The sequence below is a fragment of the Manis javanica genome, chromosome 13 (assembly GCF_040802235.1).
Source record: "Manis javanica isolate MJ-LG chromosome 13, MJ_LKY, whole genome shotgun sequence".
Taxonomy (NCBI): domain Eukaryota; kingdom Metazoa; phylum Chordata; class Mammalia; order Pholidota; family Manidae; genus Manis; species Manis javanica.
Genome location: NC_133168.1, coordinates 83,419,396 through 83,434,761, shown reverse-complemented (window position 1 = coordinate 83,434,761; position 15,366 = coordinate 83,419,396). Strand labels below are relative to the sequence as shown.

The 15,366-nt window shown below is 49.9% G+C and overlaps 2 protein-coding genes and 1 long non-coding RNA gene across 4 annotated transcripts; 2 read left to right on the top strand and 1 right to left on the bottom strand.

Moving 5' to 3' along the window:
* Positions 1–542: 542 nt before the first annotated feature.
* On the top strand, positions 543–3,552 carry NXNL1 (nucleoredoxin like 1). The gene is made up of 2 exons (XM_017640091.3): positions 543–868; positions 3,222–3,552. The coding sequence occupies exons 1-2, from the start codon at positions 543–545 to the stop codon at positions 3,550–3,552; spliced, it is 657 nt and encodes a 218-aa protein (XP_017495580.3).
* LOC140845544 (uncharacterized) lies at positions 3,423–9,553 on the bottom strand. Its single transcript, XR_012124377.1, has 4 exons — positions 8,280–9,553; positions 5,259–5,350; positions 3,649–3,833; positions 3,423–3,555 (listed from the first exon to the last, which is right to left on the bottom strand). It is a non-coding gene; the product is annotated as an uncharacterized lncRNA (long non-coding RNA).
* On the top strand, positions 7,423–15,315 carry TMEM221 (transmembrane protein 221). 2 transcript variants are annotated; one of them, XM_017640092.3, is made up of 4 exons: positions 7,454–8,023; positions 10,026–10,111; positions 13,887–14,117; positions 14,778–15,315. In XM_017640092.3, the coding sequence occupies exons 1-4, from the start codon at positions 7,704–7,706 to the stop codon at positions 14,837–14,839; spliced, it is 699 nt and encodes a 232-aa protein (XP_017495581.3). In that variant the 5' UTR covers positions 7,454–7,703; the 3' UTR covers positions 14,840–15,315. The 2 variants fall into 2 exon arrangements, with proteins under 2 accessions (XP_036869120.1, XP_017495581.3); XM_037013225.2 differs by lacking the exon at positions 14,778–15,315 and having other exon boundaries at positions 7,423–8,023; positions 13,887–14,734.
* Positions 15,316–15,366: the final 51 nt, after the last annotated feature.

Below are 15,366 nucleotides of genomic sequence, written 5' to 3'. Positions count from 1 at the left end.
TTACCAAAGGGAAAGGGACTGGGGAGTATGGGTGGGAAGGGAGGGATAAGGCGGGGAAGAAAGGGGGATTATGATTAGCATGTATAGTGCGTGGGGGAAAGAGGAGGGCTGTGCAACACAGAGAAGACAAGTAGTGACTCTACAGCATCTTACTACGCTGATGGACAATGACTGCAATGGGGAATGTGGGGGGAACTTGGTGATGGGGGGAGTCTAGTAAACAAAATATTCCTCATGTAATTGTAAAGTAATGATACCAAAATAAAATAAATAAATAAATAACTCAATCAAATATTTTCACACCCATATGCCATTACGTCTGGTTTCCTTTGCAATCCTGGGCATTTTTTTAATGCTTTTGCTGCCCTGTCCTGAGGAAGAGTCCTTGGAGGCAGGGCAGAATCAGGTCACAGTTTAGGCAGATTAGTGAGTTTCTAAACTGGCCTCATAAAGAGTCTTAATCTGGGACAGCAGCCAGTCAGCAGCTCCAGGGCCACATGAAGATCCTTCTGCCCTGTCCCCAGCACCTCACCAGGACTGCCATGGCCTCCCTGTTCTCCGGCCGTGTCCTGATCCGCAACAACAGTGACCAAGACGAGCTGGACACAGAGGCTGAGCTCAGCCGGAGGCTGGAGAACCGGTTGGTGCTGCTGTTCTTTGGCGCCAGCACATGCCCGCAGTGCCAGGCCTTTGTACCTGTCCTTAGAGACTTCTTTGTGAGGCTCACAGACGAGTTCTATGTCCTGCGGGCAGCCCAACTGGCCCTGGTGTATGTGTCCCAGGACCCTACAGAGGAGCAGCAGGACCTGTTCCTCAGGGACATGCCCAAGAAGTGGCTCTTCGTGTCCTTCGAGGATGATCTGAGGAGGTGAGGCGGGAGGAGAGGTCAGCAAGGGCTTCCTGGAGGGGGAGCTTTTTCTGCTGAAAGGGAGGTATTTGTTCTCGAAGCATCTGTTGCATCTGGAATCCACGAGCACCCTCTGTGTGCCAGTCCATGTACCAAGAACTAAGGGTTGCCTTTTCCATGTCCCTTTCTATCCAGCTCCCTAGAACCTTATAACCCAGTGGGGGAGACAGATGTGAAACCTTCACGTAAGTAGATGACAAACTGGAATAGTGCTCCAGAGGACAAAGAGAGACTGCCATGTGGAAATACAAGGGGGATTGTATTTGCTGAGATTGAGGGATGAGGGGATGCTTCCCCAAGGAAGTGTGTTTTTTTTTCTCCCAACCCCTTCAAGGAAGTGGTTTTAAAGAGAGACCCCAAGGGCAGGGAGGATAAGAGGATAAAGGGAGAAGAAAGGGAAAGGTTTCCAAGCAGAGGGCAAAGAATAGACAAAGGCTCAGAGGAGGCTCTCAGAAAAAGAACAGCCAACCAGGGAGCTATAAGTAATTCCAGGTGTGAGAAGTCAGCAGGCACCGTGTAGGACAGCATCCCAGCTGCAGCCTTTTGAGTGAGTGTGGATCTGATCCTCAGAGTAGCCTGGAGTCGTGGAAGGCACTGGAGCTGAGAGAAGAGTGGGTGGATTCGGGCTTTACGGGGCGCTCGCTGCCTAATAAATAGTGTTATACATGGTGGCTGTCTTAGAATTTTCCCCTTTTCTGCAATAAGACTTTCATTCTTTTTAAACCCTAGCTTTCCATTATGGAAAAATTTCAAAGTTAGCAAAAAGTTGGAAGGAGCACATAAGGAAATTAGTGGCCATTGTTAACATGTTGAAATACTGGCTTTATCTACACACACGTGGAGTTTGTGCTAAACCCTCTGAAAGTGAATTGCAGACTTTGTGACAATTTACGATTCTTTGGATTTTGTTACACATCAAGTGGGAAATTTCTGGTCATGAAGAACTGCATTCTTCATGCAACATTATCAGAGTTTGGAAGCTTGCTCATTCCTGCTGCCCTTTGCAGCTGAGAGGGCTCTTTTCCCCACACTGACAGCAGTTCCCGCCCTGGGGACAGAAATGCCAACTTCAAGGGCATCATAGCTCAACACTGACTCCGTCTGAGGCAGGCTCCTCTCAGTATGACGTTCACCCAGGCTAGTGTCTGGAGAAAGAGAGAGTGATAGCCCCCACACACACATACACCTCACCCAAACACAGGGCTGCCAGATAAAACACAGGATGCTCAGTGAAACACAGACTTTTACATAAACAATGAATAATTTATTAGCATAAGTATATACCATGTATTACACAGGACATAAACCAGAAAACTGTGTTGTTTATATAAAATTCAAATTTAACTGGGCATCCCATGTTTTGATTTTCTGTCTGCCACCTCACTCCTGTGTCATTTTGCAAGCACCACGCTTTCTGTATGGAGGCCTGGAAAAGGGTCACTCAAGAACCCACTGGGTGGAGACTAAGTCTGGCAGCCTCCTTTATCCCATGAGCCTGTGCAGGATTCCCACCTAGATGAGAGGTTTGGTCTGGGATCTCTTGGGACTGTGGATGGCTTCTCAATGGCTTCCCCTCATATGCGAGAAAAATTAAAACTCCTAACCATAACCCTACAGGTGCAGGGCCTGCAGGATCAAGGCTCTGAGCTCCCTCCCACATTGGCATCTTTGCACAGGCTGTGCTCTCTGCCTGGGACACTTCACTCCTCAACCTGCAGATCTCAGCTTAGAGGTCACCTCCTTGGGGAGGCCCTCCCTGACCACCAGCCCCTTACCCAGCTTCATACTACTTTAAGGCATTTATCAGTATACATTCATTCATCTCACACATTTCATGAGTACCTGTTCTGTGCTCCATACTATTCCAGGCACTGGGGACACCAGTAAATGGACACAGAAATGTATGCCCAAGTGAAGCTTTACATTTTATTGTGGGAGAAAATGATATACAGGAGAAATACATAAGCTATGCAGGGTGTTGGAAGCTGAGATGATGCATAGCAGGGGGAAAAGGAGATGCTGCGGTTTAAAGTTAGACGTCTGCAGCATATAAGGCCCATGGAGGTCTGGGGAGAGTGCTCCAGGCAGAAGGCATGGCTAGTGCAACGGCCCTGAGGTGGGAGCGTGTCTAGGTGTAGGAGGCATAGCGCAGAGACCAGTGTGGCCCGGCTGGTCCTGGTCCCTGGGCGTCCCAGCTCCTGGCTAGGGTGGGCAGTGCACACAGAGGGGCTCAGTAAGTCCCGGGAGGAGGCAGGCAGAGCTCCCTGGGAGTCACGGACCGGGGTCCAACCGCACTGACCAATCCGCCCCGCAGGGACCTCGGGCGCCGGTTTTCGGTGGAGCGCCTGCCAGCGGTCGTAGTGCTCAAGCCGGGAGGGGACGTGCTCACCCACGACGCGGCCGAAGAGATCCGGCGCCTGGGCCCTGCCTGCTTTGCCAACTGGCAGGAGGCGGCCGAGGTGCTGGACCGCAGCTTCCTGCAGCCGGAGGACCTGGACGAACCCCCGCCGCGGAGCCTCACGGAGCCGCTGCGCCGCTGCAAGTACCGCGTGGACCGGACCGCGTGGGGCCCAGGAGGCCCAGGGGGAGGAGGCGGTTCTGGGACCGGTGACTGGGCGGATGGCAGGGCCAGGAGGCTGTTCTGATCCCTGGAGCGAGGGAGCAGCCGTAAAGGCGGGGCAGTGGGGAGCAGGGAGGGTCTTTCTGAGGCCCACCCGCCAGGAGCAAGTGGGGAGCCGGACCTGGGGGAATCCTGTCCAGATCTCCGCCGGTGGAGGGTGGGACCGAGGGCAGAGGGGTGCCCGAGGTGTTCGCTGTGCGACTCCCTCTCAGGACGGGTGGGCCCGGGGCCGGTCCTCATCTTCCAGCTACGTGCCTGAGCCTTCAGGGCCGCACCAGTGAAGCAGGGAGAACTTCTCAAGGGTCTCTAGAAAAGAAATCGAAAATCTCTTTTAAGACCTGGGGGAGGTGGGGTGGCTAATGGTTCTAAAACGGGACAATGCAAACGAAAATCGAATAATCATTAAACGAGCTGCCCACTCGTATATCTCATACGCAAAATTGCAACGATATTTTAACAACAGATTTGTATTTTTGCACGGGACGCATTTCAATATCGAATGCGATGCGTGCTGGAGTCCCCGACCGCCAGCGAGGGCCAGCAGTCCCCTGTCCCTGGTGAATCCCCGGGATTTCTGGTGGAGACAGCAGAATATAGAAATAAAAAACACCAGTTTAGAGCCAATTCCCGGCTGTGTGACTGTTGAACAGTCACTTCTCCTTTCTAAATCTTTCATTCCTCTGAAAATGACAACACTGTCACGTCCTACTAGGCACATCAGTCAAGAAACCGCTTCAGGAGCCAGCTCTGCGCACGAACCTCGGGCTCCACCTGGCGGTGGATGGAGTGGCATCCCCCGCGGGTGTGACCAAACATGAAAACTAATGCAAACCACTCCCCGTACGCCTGCTTTCCTAAAAGGGTGGGCTGGGAAGCCAAGAGTCTTACGGCCGTAGAGGCCTGGGGACCTAAGCGCCTAATGTGCTCATCCCTGTCCTCAATCCAGGTGAGAAAATTGTGGTTCAGATCGGTGATGCCGCCTGCTTTAGGTTCCAGCCACAGCGTTCCCTTTGTGGAACTCAGTTTGGCCCATCTGTGAAATGGGTGCATTAGACCCTTAAATTTCTGTGTACCTAACTTTACTAGGTTGCTGGCTCACCAGGAGCTTTACAAAGTTTGAAAACGTCCTTCCTGAGCAAACCACAGGACACGCAAACTTTCTATATTTTTGCTGTTATTCTGGCCAGCTCCCCATGGTCAGTGTTCACAACCTGGGCGGTGAGATGGGGAGGTCCACTCTCTATCCTGTCTGGCTGTGTGACATGGGCAAGTGGCTGTCCTCTCAGAGTCTCACCCTTCCAGGAAGATGGGGGTCATAACCCCCCACCCATCTCCAGCCCTGCCTCTCTAGGCAGTGGCAAGGAAGGGACAGCTCAACATCTGGCCAAAGCAGATTCAGTCACCCGCAGAGGATTGCCTTAAGAGACGCTTGTAGGATTAAGTTTCCAGATTGAAACCAGACACACAGAGAGTCACCCGACACATACAAAGGGAGGGGCCAGATCTTGATATTTGTGACACCCTGCAAGCCCCCAACAAATAATGGTGAAATCTAAGACATGGTCACAATGAGTGCTGTAATGCCCTTTGGCCGTTGTATGGAGTTGTCCCTTTACTTGTCTGGCTTCCAGCAAAGCTGGACCTGACGTCATCACCACTGGTTCCCCAAAGCTGAGTGGAGGGTGGGGTCCCATCAGTGCTTGTTGAATGAATACATGCAAGTTATCTTACCTCTGTGTATCCCCAACACCTGGAACAGAGCCCAGCTCTGTTCCCAATGAGTCACTGAGTCCGAGGTACCCCAACTTGGTACTTTTCCTTACCTGTAAAACATGGAAAATTCACTCTAGCTTGGTGATGATGAAAGAGACAGTGTTCACCTAAGGAGTGAATGAATGAATAAATAAATAAATGAGCAGCTTCCTGTTACAGGTGAGGAAGCCTAGAGAGATTAAGGGGCTTGCTCAAAGCCACACAGCAAAGGAGGAGGGTCCCTGGGGCTGAAGGGTCATCTCTACTCTCCCCCAGAGCCATTTGACCCATGAAGCACTGGGCTGGGGGTTCGAGGCCCACAAACTCTTCTCAGAAGGCCCCCCCAAAAATAGAAACCTGTAAAAAATAATGGACTCCAAAAATTGGAAAAGGAGCCTGGAAATGGAAAACCGGTGGGATCTATAACATATTTATGACATAGGATAGAGCAGTGGGCAGGAATCAGGCTGTGGGGTTGGAATCGTGCCTTGCCTGTGCTACTGTGTGACCTAGGGAATCACCACGCCTCTCTGCCTCAGTTTCCTCATCTAAAGCCAGGTGATGGTTATGCTGTCTTTCAGGCCTGAATTGCATTAAGACAGGGCCCTCCTTGCAGGAGGCCACATAGACCTTATTCATTCATATTCTGGATCAATCAGGAGTGTGTTACCTTTGAAACCATTTTAAGATTAATTTCACACTTTGCAAGAATTCCAGAGCAGGAGTACAAGGTAATTAATTCATTTGTGTGTGCAGGAAGCAGTTATTGTGGGCCTACTGTGTGCTTGGTGCAGTCCCGGACACCAAGGGGACACAGCAGTGACACTTGAGGCAGATGTTTGGGGGTCTTGGAGCAGCCCTGCTTCTCACCAGCAGGGAGGCAACAGATATGGGGAAACATACTGTGTTGCAGAACCAGTGTTCTGGGGACTCAAGAAGAAAAAGAACCCGTTCCAAAATAAACAGAGGACTCAGGTGAATAGACATTTCTCCAAAAGAAAGATAAACAAATGGCCAACAAGCACACAAAAAGATACTCAGCATCATTAGCCTTTACAGAAATGCAAACCAAAAGCACAAGGAGATACTACCTCACACCTACCAGGATGACTATAAGAAAAAAAACAGAAAGTAACAAGAGTTAGCAGGGAAATGAAATTGGAACCCTCATGCACTGCTGATGGGAATGTAAAATGTTGCAACTGCTGTGGAAACAGTCTGGCAGCTCCTCAATAAATTAAATATAGATTTATTGTATGACAAGCCATTCCAGTCCTAGGCATACCCAAAAGAAGTGAAAACAAGGACTCAAACAAATCATTGTGTGTGCATGTTCACAGCCACGCTATTCACAATCACCAAACGGTGGAAACAACCCAAATGCCCTTCAACAGACAAATGGACAAATAAAATGTGGTTCCTTGGTGCAATGGAATATTACTCAGCCATAAAAAAGAATAAAGCCCTTATTCATGCTTCAACCTCAAGAACATCATGCTGAGTGAGAAGACACACACAAAAAGCCACATAGTCCATGATTCCATTCATGTGAATCGTCCAAAACAGGCAAATCCGTACAGACAGAGCAGATCAGTGGTTGCCAGGGGCTGGGGGAGGGGGAAGGGGAGTTACTGCTTATGGGCACAGGGTCTCTTTTTGGGCTGATGGGAATCTTCTGGAACTAGATAGAGGTGCTGCTTGCACAATATTGTGAATGTGCTACATGTGGCTGAATTGTTCATTTTAAACGGTTCATATTATGTGAATTACACCTCAATTTTTAAAACTTAAATGTAAATAAATAACCCCCCCCAAAAAAATGTATCAAGGAAAAAACAAAGCTTAGCAGGAAGGCCAGGGGTGCCTGTTGGAGCAGCTGTCCAGGAGCGTCTCACTGAAGAGGAGGCATTTCTGCAAACCCTTGAAACGTGAGCGGGCTGGACTCACAACCAAGGACAAGGGCCATGAGTAGGGACCAAACAGTAAAGTGAATTATTTAAAATTCGTTCAAGTCTCTTTTTTTAAAAACAATGGTAAAACAGGTGCTTAGGGCAGCAGGCAGCGGGGAACGGGGTAGGGGACGGTAGGAGACGCTTTAATGGGTTTAGGGACCTGCGGGGCTCCCTGGGTCTGGCCACCGCGCACTGGTTCCTCCTAGGGCTGCCTCCGCCCCTTCTTTCCCCGGCCCGCCGGGACTGGGAGGCCGGGAGGTGGCGCCCGCAAGGTCCCCGGACGGAAGAGAAAAGACTTTGTCCCCAGTTTTCGCGGAGCTTCATCGTCCCGGCTGCGACGGGCACCCTGAGCCCCATAACTTTCACACACAGCCTGCCATCCCGGAGGCCCTCGGACGCCCCTCCAACTCCCCTACCCCCTAAAATCTCTTGGACCCCTCGACTGCCTCCCCAGGCCTGCAGGAGCCCCCCCATGGCCCGGTCGTACGGCGGCCGGGTGCTGGCCGCGATGATCCTGCTGGGCATCCCGGCGGCCGTGCTGGTGGCGCTGGGCGCGCAGCTGCTGTTCCAGCTGCAGGCGGGCCGCGCGGAGCTGCGGGGACCACGCGCCGACGGGCTGGGCCCAGAGCCGGGCACCGGCCCCGGGCTGCCCACGGATGCTGCCGGGGCCCTGCTGCCGCTGGCCGCTGTTCTCGCTGCGCTCGCCCCAGTGCTGGGCCTCACTTGCCTGCTGCTCACCGCGCTCTGCGGCCACCTGGGTGCTGAGCTGGCGCGGGGTCCCAGTCCCAGCAGGTAGGAGGACCCGACGCTCCTCCCCAGGCTGCGCATCCGGGCCTCAGGTCGGGGAAAGCTTCCCTCCCTCCTCCTTCCCTCCCTTCCTCCCCTCTATCCCTTCTTCCAACCTATATTAGTTGAAAATTTAGAGCAGGTGCAGCCACGCTATGACCCCCTTGTACAGATCTGGAAACTGAGGCTGTAGGAGAGCCCAGGATCAGCGAGCCACCGTGGGATCGCGCTGGTCGTTTATGGAACCCTGAGTTCTACTTACCTCCCACTTCATGTGGATGAGTGAAGGCCTGCGGCCCCCTGGGTGGCTGGTTCTGCTGTTATACCCCTTTTTAACTGGTTCTCAGACAGGCCAGGCCGCCCTCTCCAGGCTGCCCGGCTTGGAAGTGGATGAGCTGAATTGGAACTTGACTGTGGAAGAGCCTGTGCTCTGTCCCAGGTGGGGTTGCTTCACCAGGCCCCTGAGCTCAGGGGGCACCAAGGAGGCGTCTGTCAGGGGTGCAGTGTCTGCGGAGAACCCTTCCTCGAGCCAAAGAATCAGCTGCCTCATATCTGTGTTTCCCCTAGTCCAGGGTTCTGTGGAGCAGGTGGGAACTTCCACAATTGGAGTAGATCCCATCCAAACGGTGCACACCCCATCCCTAGGTTAAGGTATACTGAAATGCATGTGTTCCATGAGCCAACAATATGCATTGGGCTCCTGAAGGGGGCTGAGCCCAGCACTGGGCATGGCGGACACAGCAGGAACCAGGCAGACCCTGACCCAACTTCATGCAGTCACAGACAATAAAGAAATGAGATCAGTAACATCAAATAGGGATGAATGCTGGGAAAGAAAATGGGGTGATGTGGTGGAGGAGGACAGGGTGGGGGGTGAAATGGGACCATGAGGGGAGGCCTGGGCAGACTTAATGGAGAGAAGATGCAGAAGATCTGCAGGGCTGACAGGCAGAGGGAACAGCATGTGCAAAGGTCCAGGGGCAGGAGAGCAATTGAGGTATCAGAGGGAGATTGAGGTGATTGGTGTGGCTGGAGGGGGAGATGAGGGCAGGGAAGTCATAGGAACTGGACCATGTAGGGCTTGGTGCTGTGGTGAAGACTTTGGGTTTTACTCCACCTGAGAAAGTTGTGAGCAAGAAAGGATATGATCTGACTGAGGTTTGGGATAACCACCTCTGGCTACCATGCAGTAAAGGGGCCAAGAGGGCAGGGAGTAGGGGGCCACCGAGGAAGCCACTTTCACCGCACTGGTGGGAGGTGAGTGATCATGGAAGATCTCACAGGACTGGAGAAGGCAGCGAGAGCACTCAGCAGAAGCCCTTGGCGCAGTGTCAGGCTCAAAGCCAGGTCCTTGACCAGTGTCAGTTCTTAGGGAATCTCTGTTTCTCTCATCAGTGACAGCAAGCAAACCTGGTTTCCTCATCTCCCAAGGAAGATTATGATCTGTAAAATAATGACAGGCAGGTGTCCAGCAACTGTCTGCACATAGTAGCTGTTTCATGGGTGTTGGGTGTTTGAATGGACGGACTGGTATTGATGGGTTATGGGGGAGGGGTGGATGGGATGAGGGATGGGTGTGTGGACAGATGGCTGGTTGCGTTGAATGGATGGATGGTGATTGGGGGATGGACAATGGATGGGTGAGGGGGCGTGAATGGATGGGGGTATGGATGGACGGATGGATGGAAGGATGGAGGGAAGGATGAAAGGATGAGTGGATGGAAGGATTAACGGATAGATAGACGGTGGCTGTTTAAATGGATGGATGGATGGATTAGTAGGGCATGGTTATATGAATGGATAGCTCTGTGGTTAGTAATCAATGGGGATAGACAGTAAATGATGGTGGATGTTTACCTGGAAGGGTGGATGAGTGGTGGGGAGATGGATAGTCATGTCCTTACACAGATCTGGGGTGTCCCCAAGCTGGGTCATGGGGAGCCTTCTCCTCCCCAGCACCCCCCACCATCTCCTCCCCTAAGCCTTTTTCCTTCTACCCCCCTCCCAGGTCTGACTGGTTTCTCTACGATGGCCGTCTCCTCAGACACGTGGCCCTCGGTCTCCTCTGCTGTGGGGCCTCCGTCTACTTAGCAGGTGCATACTGGGGGCTACAACCTGAGGTGTAGGGTGTCGGAGTCCAGCTCCCACCTGGGTGGGAGCGATGAAGGAAAGGACAGCACCGGCGAGTGAGGAGACAAGACTCAGGGTCAGTGTGAAACGTCTCCTAGCATAAGCCAGCAGGGTCTTTATTTTTATAGCATTTTAATTCTACATGTAGCAAAATATCTTTCTTTGATCATCGATGATACAATCTTTTTTTTTCCTTTCAGTTTCTGCATAATTCCAGCTCATTGCCCTTAAACATGAACAAATATCATCATTTCCTTGAACAGTTTCCTTTTAACATTTTATTTATTTATTTTTTTAGTAACAGTTTTATTTAAAGTTACTTAGAAAGAACTACAAGCGACCTCAGAGAAAGGAGCGCCCTGAAAGGTTGGAAAAAGTTTAAGTTATGCACTTAGAAAGTGCGGGTGACCTCAGAGAGAGGAACCTTAACATTTAATTTTCAACTTTCTTTCAAGCTGCTTTGATTAGTGATTCATGAGAACTATGTGCTAGATGCTAGACAGAAAACGGCGTGAGACAGAGTGTGGGCTATGCTTTTGCTTTTAAGCATGTGAGGTTATATAAGGTTCAATGCATATATCTTAGGTTATATAAAGTTCAAGCTGTATGATTATATGGTTAAAACTATTAAACTTCTGTTCGCATGCTCTGAGGTTTCTGCTTACATCCAAACGTTATCCATCCCCATCTTAGCTTAAGGTCTAGGTCCTCACAATCTGAATCTAATTTTTGTATAGAGTATGAACATTTTATTCTATCATAATAATCATTCCACATTTTTAAACCTTTGCATCTTCTCTAGTTTGTAAGCAGTATGGTTTACTACTTCTCTTTATCCTTTCATACAGTGACATAGAGTCTGCATGTACTATTTTGCCATTAATGTAATAGTATTGTTATGTATTCATCATAAATTCCTGTGCATGGGGTATTTGTGAATGTCCATCTTCCTATCTTACCCATAGATTTTTTTTCCCTTGTAGGGAGATACCAAAGGCGTCCTCTTATATTGTAAGCAATATGAGGAGGGCCTTGGACAGTGGGCACTATTAATTTTATCTTTTTATTACTTTGCTATTTCATATAAATTTCTGGGGAAAATGGGTTCTTCCATGATCCACGTTCCCATAATTCTTTCTTAACCAATTCAGTGAAAAATTCCTCATTAGTCATGTTTGTATTATTACAAAAGGGAGGACAAGCTACGTCTTGTTTTCTGGGAAACCCAGGTGGTTCTGCCTCACTTACTCATGGCCGTACGCCAGGGACAGTTTGTCCTGCAATATTACTCTCATTCTTGGAACCATTGTTCTGGTCATAGCCCTGGGTCGAGTTGTTCCTTTTTATGATGGTCAAATTATTATTTTGTGCATGAGGTTCCCATACATAAGTCCACTTATAAATAAGATAATAATAAAAGCAAAAGTGGGGAGTAGCAGGAACCAGCTATGAGGTTTCCTGACTTTCAGGAAACCTCCTCGCACGAGTAGCATGGCTCGCGCCAGTAGGGCCCTGGGTTGGGTGGCCAGCGGTAATGGCCCCATAACTGCTGTGCCTTCTGCGCCTCAGTTTCTTCATTGGTACAGTGGGGATGATAACTGTCCATGTCTCTTAGAATCGCTTTGGGGATTCTGAGTTAATCTCCATAAAAGCCAGTGGATGGCATCTCACTCAGTGGGGGTTCCATAAATGGCAAGTGTCTTTAGAACGCTTCTGATACATTCCACTTTTGGTTTGAAGGATAGTTTCCATGTGCCTGGCTGCTCCTGGAGATAGTGTTTCACAGGTTGGCCTTTGCAAAAACTGTTGCGGTTACAGATATCAGAACCTCCAGCTCAAGAATGGCTTACGGGGATAAAATGCAAGTTATAAGCCAGAAATGCAGGTTTAAATCCCAGAACATGAAGTAGAGTAAAAAATAGTAACCTGGGAGCAGAAGAATGCACTGCACTGTGTTTCCTTCCCTGACTTGTAATAACTTTTCTTAGATTGACGTTCTCTCAGCTACATGTGCTGGTAAAGAAATCAAATCATCAAATTTATTTAAAGAGACTCTTGACCTTTTAAATTTTGTTCTAATCCTGAAAAATGTGTTGATGGTACTGCAGCCTCAATGCTGTATCACACAGATCTCAGCAGCCCTCTGAAACAACCGGTTTTATTGGGAAAAAAATATTCAGTTGGAATGAAAAACAAGGGATTCGCTATTACTGTTGTTTTCTTAGTCGTATAATAGAAAAAGAGAAGTTTAGAAGATATATTTAAAATATTTATGAGATGTGAGCCTAGGGTTCATTGTGGGAATTTATAAATAAAGTGCAGGGATTCCTGCATAACTTTTGTTGTTTGAGTTAGTAAGTGATCCCGATGGGGGTCTTTTAAAGAGGACAGTGGATGAGGTGACTCATGCATCTGGAAAGATCAGGGGTTGTTGGCCTCAGATGTGGCTGCATCCAGGTGCTCCAATGAGGGCATCGGAAATGCCTCTCACTTCATCTCTTCACCTGCTGTCCTCTGAGAAAGATGCCTGTAAGTACTTTTGACAAAATGTCTGTAACGCCAAGCCTTTTCACAGGCCAACAAAAATGTTGGAGACTTGGAGAATAAAATATTCTCATTCTAAAATACAAGGAAACTTACAGAGGGCAAAATAAGGTAACTATGTCAACCTCATTAGCATTAAATTAAGAATTCATTCAGCTCCCATTTAGATTCATTTTGAGGATAGGTGACCTCACTCAGCAAGAATTCCAGAGGACATCAAGCCAATCATCCATTCATTGCTAACCAGGGCCAAAGAATCATTATAAAGACCTTTACAAAAGTGCTTAGAGCAAAACAAAAAAAGTCCTTGGCCTTGGCTTTAATATGTCAAACATGATGCCGTGTGGTATCTTCAAAAGCAAGAGTGCAGAACCGGAGAAAGCACATAAACAATCCACAAAGTACCAAGGAGTCCGCCTCAGCTCTGGGATTTTCTCCTACTGGTTTACCAGCTGTTTCAGTAAGAAAATTACTCTATCCCCATAGCCCAAGCAAAAGTCCCAGGGCTGACTCTGACTGGATGGTCTCAGGTCACGTGATATCCCTGCGCCAATCACTACAACCAGGGAAAGCAGTGCTCTGACAGGTCAAGCCTGGTGCCATCACCTCCACTCTGGTCACTGGTCTGTAAGCACTGATCCACCCCGTGGCATCAGAGTGGAGGTAGGGATTGAACTGGGGCTGATTCTGCCCCCCAGGGACATTTGGCAGTATCTAGAGGCATTTTTGATTGTTACAACAGGGCAGGGGGAGGGAGGGAAGTTGCTACTAGTGGGTAGAAGGTGTTAAATGTCCTATAGTAGAGAGCAAAGTTCCCACCATAAGGAATGGTACCCACTGGATGCTGGACAGAGCAATGGAGAACCAGTACAGGTCCTCAAAGTGAGGGCACCAACCATGTTGTTCAGATCAGCAAACTGATGCCAGAGAGTGACTGTGATTCACTCAAGGTCAATCACAGGCATTCAGAAACCCTGAGATCTGGGTTGTTTTAATTGTGGTAAAGTACACATAAAATTTACCATTTTATGGCAAAATGGACGTGATAATGATGTATTTGTGGGGCATAAGAGGATTAGGTGAGTTAATCAACATGCCTATCATGTTGTGCAGTTTCCCATATTTTCTTTGCAGAAGCTCTCCCAGGGCTTGAGCATTTGTTGATTGAATAAATGAGAGCCATTTCCTTCTCCAGCACTGTCCATCTACGCCCTGCTGCTCTTTGAAATTGAGACAGGAGTGGCCGCTGCCTCCATCCTCGGCTTGGGTGCTCTGGTCCTTGTGGCTGCATTGACTCACACTCTGCTCCGGGCTTCCCAGGCCACCCGCCATGGCCTCCATGAGCTATCCCCACCGCACTTTGAAGACGACCCTGTCCACCTTGCTGAAGTCTCCATGTCCAGCCCCAGGGCTCAGTCCCAACAGGGTACCCACCACCAAACCCCCTACTCATCCTACTCAGAACCTAGGGACCCCTTCAGACCTACTGTTACTGCCACAGCACTTGCAGACCCAGAGGCAGTCTGGGGGAGCAGTCTGACTGCATCTTGCATGCACCAGACCCTGCCCACCAGTGGGGAACACTGGGAAGGAGACACCCATGAGATGTGTGGCATGCTGGGCCACAGGCAGGGTGGCTCAGGGAAGGACTCCACCCTGGTGTGAGCCCAGTGATCAGGGACAGAGACCTGGTGTCAGGCAGCTTGAAAAGGACTCGAGAATAAGTCCAGGCCTGGCCACAGTAGCAATACAATTTGATTTCTTTCTCAGTTCACAGCATCCCTGGCTTTTGTCCTCAAGGTTGCCTCATGGCACAGGATGGCTGCCAGGGCTCCAGCCTTCACCTCCTCACTCAGAGGGAAAGATAGAGGCCAGCACTGGCTCAGCATCTTTTAGAAGTCCTCCTGGGAGGCCTTGGGACCTTTCTGCATATACCTCACTGGCCAGAAGAGAGTCACATGGCCACATCTTGCTGCAGGGGAGGCTGGGAAATGTAGCTGTCCAGATGCCTGAGGCTCTGTTATGGGCAGGAGGGGAGGGTGGGGCTTAGGCAGTGGTTCTCTAAATGTCTCTGTTCATTTTACAGATGAGGAAACCGAGGCCCAGAGAAGGGCTATAACTCACCAGGAGTCTCCCGGACAATACTGAGCATCAGAGCCAGAATTTGAAACTGAGTCCTGTAACCCCCATGCTGCTGACAGTGCAAGTCAGAGTCTGCAATCCTGTCCAGGCTGTGAGCATTTGAAACCTGTGTGTACCAAGCTCGGAGAAGCCCAGAGCCACAGGTACACCTGGAGGGCTGGACCCAGACTCCTGACTGTGGCTCCGTGGCCAAGGGCTTCACTGCTCTATGTCTCAGTTTCCTCACCTATAAAATGGGGACAGAAGCAGTCCCTCCTCCTAGACCTCCTGTGAGATTCGGTGTAAGCCATTCCGGGTCCTCAATGCATGTCAACCGGTGCTTTTGTTGGTTGGGGTGCCAGGCAGGAAAAGGTGGGTTGATGGCCAGTTTCTGGGACTCACAGAACTGACAGAGCTGGTAACTCAGAGTCCCAGGGGTCTCCAGAGGCCCTGGCCCACTCCCACCCTGCATGACCCATGAATAAACTCTGACCCTCACTGTTTCCTTGTCACTTGGACCACATCCAAACGTGCTGTGTGGCCAAGCCCAGGCC